Here is a 6,703-nt window from a genome sequence, read left to right on the forward strand (position 1 = left end):
CCACAAAAGGCTCCCAGCCATTCAGGGCCTGGGGGTGGGCGGGGGAGCAGAGGCCCAGCACATCCTACCTGGCCACCCCCAAGCAGGGCCTGCGTCCACAGGGGCCGCTCCTGCCCACTGACCACTGCTGGCCCGGGAGGCCCCCAGGGCTGGGCACTTGGGGGCAGTCTTTTCAGTCACCCCAGCCAGCCATCCACCCTCCCCATTGGCCCAAGGCTGGCACAGTTCCTGGGTGCCTGGGAGAAGAGTCTCTGGGGGGATCCTTCCCATTCCCTCTGTTGCCACCATTGGGCTGCCCCACCTCCCCTTCTGCCGGCCACATGTCCTGGCCTGGCCTCGCCCTGTGGGCACGCTTCCTTGCTCCCAAGCCTGGCCTGTACAGTGCTCACCCCCCACTTACTTCCATTCCCCCCCGCCCATCTTGTCACACAATGCAGGTGACAGGAGGGAAACATGGAGGGGTAGAGGGCTGGCAAGACCTTTTCCTCAGACCTCAGCTTCCTCCTCTGAGATGCGGGATAGCACTGCCTCTTCCCTGGGCTTGTGGTGGCCCAGGGAAGTCCCTAAGGCCAGCTATCTCAAAATACCATGCCCTGAGGGTGTGGTGGTGGGGGACAGGGCCCTGCCCCAGGAATTAACTGCCCAGAGCACCTCTGATGATGACCGTATAATATAAGAATCAGCCTGGAGAAGGGAGGAGGAGGTTGGTAGGCTTCCTGGAGGAGGTGGCAGCTGAAGCCTGGCCTTTCAGAAAGCAAGGAGGAGGGTGGGGATTTCCAGGGGCAGCAGCCCTGGCCCAGTCTAAGGACACTGACCCCTCTGTGCAGCCCTGGGGGGAAGCACCCCTTCCCTGATGTTGCATCTCCATGTGGCTTCCACATCCTGGACTGACCCTGCAGCCACTTTTGTCCCCCAGTGAATATGGCCCAGCAGCCGCCCTTCCCCCGCTGGGAGAGCTGCAAGTTAGGTGGGAACACCAGTCAAGTGTGAGGAGTTGGAGAGGCCCAGAGGAGGGACCCAGCGTGGCTTGGGAGGACAAGCAGGGACCAGAGGGTGGCCCATGGAGACGCATGTCCTTTGCGTGGAGGACAGAAAGGTGGGGGTCAGGGAAGGAGCGGCTCTGGATGCTCAGCAGCCAGGAATAGCCACTTCCTCTGGCCTCTGCATCCTGTGCAGGCGGCTGGACCACTGGGGGCTGCTCTGTGTGGGTTTGAGGGCAAAACTCAGAGGCAGGGCACGTCCCAGCTGACGCCCCACGTGTCCCCTGTTGCCCCACCCACACTCCACCTGCTGGGGGGCGGGGGCACGTTATTATCCCAGCCCAGCGGGTTCGGGTCCTGCGCTTTGTCCAGCCCAGGCCTCAGATTGGCTGCGGAGCGTGGGAAAGCGCGCACGCCTGCGGCCCCACCGCCCTGCGCTGCATAAAGGCGCCACCAGCACCCGGCCGGCCGCTGCCACCTCCTCTGGCCACCCTCCCGCGCCGCGCGCTCCGGCTCACGCGCCGGGCGGGGCCCCAGGTTCAGCTCCGTGCCCACCCCCGAGTGCAGATCGATTGGGGTCCGACGCAGCGATAGTGCAGGGCGCACGCGGTGGTCCGAGTAAGGTCTGGCGGATGCCTCTCGTCACTTCTTTGCTCTCCCTTCTGTTTGAGAAGTTCGCGGCGCTAGCCCAGCTCGGAGCTGGGAAAGGGACATCGGGGAGATGGAGGTGGCATATCCGGTGAGCACCGCGCCGGCACCGCTGGGTGGTGGAATGGGGGGGTCACTCGGGCTGGTGGCTCGGGCGCCCTAGTGGCCACTGCTCCCCCAGCTCATTCACGCGCTCCACTCACTCCCTGCAGCCCTGGCCGCACCGCGAGAGCCGCGGATGGACTTCAGGGAAGGCTGCCACCGCCTTCGCGAAACCTTCTGGGTCCTCTCCCTGCACCCAGTGCGGATGGAGACTCAGGCCCAGCTGAAGAGAGACTTGCAAAAGAGACTCCCTCTGCCACCAAAGAGCAGCGAACCCCTGCCCACAACGGCCCTGGATGTGGCCCTGGTGGCGACTTTGCCAAGCTTCTTAGACCCAGAGGAGAGGACCGGGGCTGGCCAAGCACAGCGCCCCCCTGCCATAGGGGTTTTGTTTCCCCTCCCATTTCGTGCCCAGCGCCAGGGCTGCAAGAGCAGCCTAGCCTGCAGACAGGTGGGGTGTCAGCTGCTGGCACTGCCCCCCGTCTTCACTTTGAAGGAGTCCTGGGGGCAAGAGTTATGTATGTTACAGAGGCTGTAAATGGTCGAGAAGGTCCATGGCAGAGGGAGCTGGGGCAGAGTCTCTGGGGGCCAGGTCTGCAAGGGGGCGGGGCTGCCTGGTCATCTTAGCCAGGCCCTGAAGTTGGACCTCTGCTTCCCTAAGGCTGCGAAGGCTTTATGTTAAAGTGGGGATGGGCTGGAGGACGCTGTGCGTTTGAAGGGCATGGCAGCGTGGTGGACACCAGTAAGGGTGTGGGGCCTCAGTGGCATCGCGATGGGATGCAGGTGCAGCCGTCCGTGTTGGGTGTGTGTGGGGTACTTAACGTGTATGCCTCCGAGCTGGACCGCAGTGGAGCGTGAATAAAGGTGCTGGTCAGCAGCTTCTACGGGGGTCTCTGCCCCCCATGCCCGGTGCCCCAAGGCTGACTGCCACCTCTGAGATTCAGGGCCCCTGCCCAGGGTATGGGAAGGGATTGGGGCCTCCTGGCTTGGACCTCTGCCCTGCTGGCCTGTTCCCTCTCCCCTGGCCCCCAACAAAAGGGAGACCTGCCCTGAGCCAGAGATAGCGCCTTCCCTCCCCCCGACAGCCTGGGGGAGCCTCCATGACCGCCAGCCCCCGGGGGCCAGGCAGTGTCCTGCTTCTCAAGTCATTTTCCCAACAGCCTGGAGGCTGGAGCGTCTTTGTCCTCATTTTACAGATGAGTAAACCGAGGTCCCGCACCCTCAGGGACCCTGCCAGGGACACACAGGGAGTCGGGGGTCGGCTGGTGCCCTCAGCAGTGGGATCTGGCCCCGGACCTCGTCGCCCTCTCCCTACCCCCACCATGGCCGCTCAGCATGGACTGAACAGAGCAGGGAGTGAGCTTCCTCTAGCGTTCTCTTTTTGGTTCCCCAAATCTCACCCCCACTTGTTTCCAGGGGGGAAAGCACATCTCCCAATGGGGCAGCACACTGAGAGGTCACTTGGTCTTGGGCTCGCTGAACCAGAACCAGGTGGGGAGCACCTTGCATTTGCCTGGGGTGGGAGGGGGCAATTGTAAAGGGAGTGGGGCCCCAAACCCACCCCCACCCCCACCCCCACCCCCACCCTCTCTCTGATGGTGTGCAGACCACAGATGCTGGGAGAGAGAACACAGCACAGGGTCTGGGGTTTGCTGCCCCCTGGTGGCGACCTGGAGGTGGAGGGGCCTGGGCCTCACAGCACCCGCAGCTGCCCCAGCCGCTGGGGTGGGCATGGTGCATATTCAGTGGGGGTTGCGGGGGGGAAGAGGAATGCCCAGGCCTGGGTCTGTATTCCCCTGGTTCTGGGAGAGGGGATGGAGGGATGCTGAGACCCAGACAGGAAGTCACCTCCTGGGAAGCACAGAGAAAAACCAAAGAGGGACAGGTCAGCGGTGGGGCGGTGACCACAGCATCTTCAGCCCACCTGGCTAATGCCAGTGCTGCCCTTTGCCATGTGCAGCTCCAGCTCATGGGGTCCCAGGCCACCCCCCATTAGCAGTGCCCTCTCTGAGTCCCTCACTTCCCACTTTGGGTTCTAGTTACACCATCAATCAGCAGTCCCTCCTCTGCGGGAGGGGCAGCCTCAACGGTTGTCACTGTGCCTGTTATCTGGCACGCAGTAGGTGCTTAATAAATGTGGGCTAAACAGAGCATGGCTTCCTGGAGGCCCCAGGAGCCCTGGATTCAGGGGAGGGGCCAGCTGGCTCAGCCTCCCGGCTTTCCTTTCAGGGGCCCTATCAGAGGCACACAGAGATCCTCAGCAGTGCGCCTCCTCCTGTTCCCAGGACAGATGCCCGAGGCTCCCCGCCCAGGTCTGCCTGGGGGCCTTTGCCCGGGGAGGGGGGGTGGCGGGGTGGTGGGGTAGTGTTGGGGCTGGGGACTCTGCCATCTGCAGTGGTCCATTGGGCAGTCTGTCAGGATGACTGGCGGTTCCAGGGAGCCAATCTGCCACCTGTCAGATATTTACGCAGCAGTATTGGGGGCCCCCTGACAACATATCTCATTTGGGAGCCAAGTGAGTGTTCGTGCCTGGACCTTCTGCGGGACATTCACAGTGTCCGCTGGCGGATGGGTGTCCCAAGCCCGTGTGAGGGGCCGGGACTTGGGCTACCACACACTGTTGCTCGGATGAGTGAGTGAGTGTGAGGTGCATCTCATCAGGTTGTTGCCACACACACCATTTAACGTCATCTGTTCAAGGTTTTCCTTGTAAAATCACATCCAGTGACCATTTTTAAGCAAGACAGGCAACACTGAGCAACCTTTTTTTTTTATTCTGTTGACAACTCCAGGGAAAAATAGGATTACAATTCACACTGCAAAAAAAGAAGCTCTAGGGGCGGCCCAGTGGCTCAGGTAGTTGGAGCGCAGTGCTCCTAATGCCGAGGTGTCTGGTTCGATTCCCACATGGGCCAGTGAGCTGCGCCCTCTACAGCTAAGATTGTGAACAACAGCTCTGTCTGGAGCGGGGCTGCGGTGAGCGGCCGGTGGCCACCGTGATTAGGCTGTGCTCTGGAGTGAGCGCTGTCAGGGGCGGGGCCAGGGGACCTCGCACGGAGTGACTGAAGCTGAGTGGGTGACAGCAGGGGCAGCAGTCAGGGTGTTGGGTGTTTAGTCATTGTGGCCTAACAGTTACTGTGCTTTCTCCGAGTTCACCCCCGGTCAGCGTGTCCTCGTTGTCATGGAAAGAACATCCAGCCTAAGAGAAAGCTTGTAAGGGTGTATTTGAGCCAAACTGTCAACAATTGCCAGGCAGCGAATTCTCAAGAGTTTGAGAGATTGCTCAGAAGAATAACAGGTTGCAGCTTATTTTATACATTAGAATCAAAGGAGGAGACGTCAGGAGGGTTACATGGAATCCGTGGGTGGGAGGTTAAGGGGGCGGGAGAAAATAAAGCGGGGAAATCTCTGGGATTGGGCAAAAAGCAAAATGGAGACACACACTTCTTTTTCATTGGAGGGTACAATTAACATTTACAGCATTTAGAGATGGTATTCGGTGAGCGGCCAGCGGCCAGCGACCGACCGCCTCAGCCGGGGGGAGCGCAAGGCTCATAAGACCAGCGCGGGCCAGGGAGCTGGGTCCTACACAACTAGACTGAGACACAACGGCTTGAACCAGAGTGGGGGAGGGGGGTAAAAGAGAAGAAGCTCTAGAGCTTCCTGTTAGAAGCAGAAAATGCACGGGACGTCTGTGGGGCCCACTTCCCTCTACATTTCCTGTTTGGTGCCAAAAAACTAAATGTGGGTGATGAAATGCTGCCCTGCTGATGGTGAGCCGACTACACGCCCTCAAAGCAAAACACCAATTTCGAGTGCTTCTCATTTTATTTTCCATTTTAGTTGGACTTTTTGTTTTGAGATAACTCACAGGGAATTGTGAGAAATAGTACAGAAATATCCTGTGTGCCCTTCACCTGTTTTCCCACTGGTGACGTCTTGCACAACTGCCTCTAAGGGGTGCGCTGTGCTGACCGGAGCTGATCAAGACACCCACCATCCCAGCACCACAAGGACCCCTCCTGCTGTCTTTTTAAAACATGTTGGTTGATTTATTTTAAAGCCTGATAAAACACAGCCTATATCCGATTCACCACCTTAACTATTTGTGAGTGTACACGTCAGTGGTGTTACAGCACACTCACCGTGTTGTGTAGCCGTCACCACCATCTTCTCTAGAACTTTCCATCTTCCCAAACTGGAACTGTCCCCATGAAACACCAACTCCTCATTTCTCTCCCACCCCAGCCCCTGGCACTACCTTCTGCCATCTACCTTCTGTCTCTGTGAGTTTGGCTCCTCCCGAGGTCTCACGAGTGGAGTCACACAGTATCTGTCCTTTTGTGTCTGGCTCATTTCACGGGGCATCATGGCCTCCAGGTCCATCCACGCTGTGTCAGGTGTCAGAGCTTCACTCCTTTTGACGGGTGAAGAACATGCTGTTGTCTGTAGATACCGTATTTTGTTTATCTGTCCATCTATGGACACTTGGGTTGCTCCCACCTTTTGGCTCCTGTTGCTGTGATCATGGAAGTGCCAGTCCTTGGGGGTGGGCCCTGGGGGCAGGAGCTGGACTCGACTCATTTCTAAATCTCACAGTCCAAGACTGAGCGGTGGGGACTGGGATGGAGGGGACCCAGGGTGGAGGTGGGGACAAGGATGTACAGCCGACAAGAACCGCCCAACTACCTGGCAGAGCTCTCTTCTGGGGAAATCAGGGGGTCCCCTGGGGCTGGCCTGGTGGCCTGGCCTTCACCAGTAGTGAATGTTAATAAGGCACTTGACCATAAAGCGGAAGCTTTTGGGACAGCCCTCCCACCCACCCCCACCCCCAGGGGAAGGACACCTGGCATTTTCAGGACTCTGAGAAACAGGTACACTCGGTCACAACTTCTTTTTTGCTGTGGGTTGCGCTTCTCTGTGCCTTTTCAAATCCTTTGGCCTTCCCGTCCTGGGTGGGGTGTGCATGTGCG

General features: G+C 59.2%; 1 protein-coding gene across 1 annotated transcript; it reads left to right on the top strand.

Moving 5' to 3' along the window:
* Window positions 1-1,339: 1,339 nt before the first annotated feature.
* Window positions 1,340-2,721, top strand: LOC117027343 (uncharacterized). Its single transcript, XM_033114993.1, has 2 exons — window positions 1,340-1,719; window positions 1,841-2,721. The coding sequence occupies exons 1-2, from the start codon at window positions 1,613-1,615 to the stop codon at window positions 2,355-2,357; spliced, it is 624 nt and encodes a 207-aa protein (XP_032970884.1). The 5' UTR covers window positions 1,340-1,612; the 3' UTR covers window positions 2,358-2,721.
* Window positions 2,722-6,703: the final 3,982 nt, after the last annotated feature.

This window comes from Rhinolophus ferrumequinum, chromosome 9 (genome assembly GCF_004115265.2).
Source record: "Rhinolophus ferrumequinum isolate MPI-CBG mRhiFer1 chromosome 9, mRhiFer1_v1.p, whole genome shotgun sequence".
NCBI lineage: Eukaryota > Metazoa > Chordata > Mammalia > Chiroptera > Rhinolophidae > Rhinolophus > Rhinolophus ferrumequinum.

Excerpts from the sequence above, each read along its gene's own strand:
- LOC117027343 (XM_033114993.1), top strand. The coding sequence starts at position 1,613 with ATGCCTCTCGTCACTTCTTTGCTCTCCCTTCTGTTTGAGAAGTTCGCG. Across the intron at positions 1,720-1,840 it reads AGATGGAGGTGGCATATCCG|CCCTGGCCGCACCGCGAGAG; the intron begins GTGAGCACCGCG and ends CACTCCCTGCAG.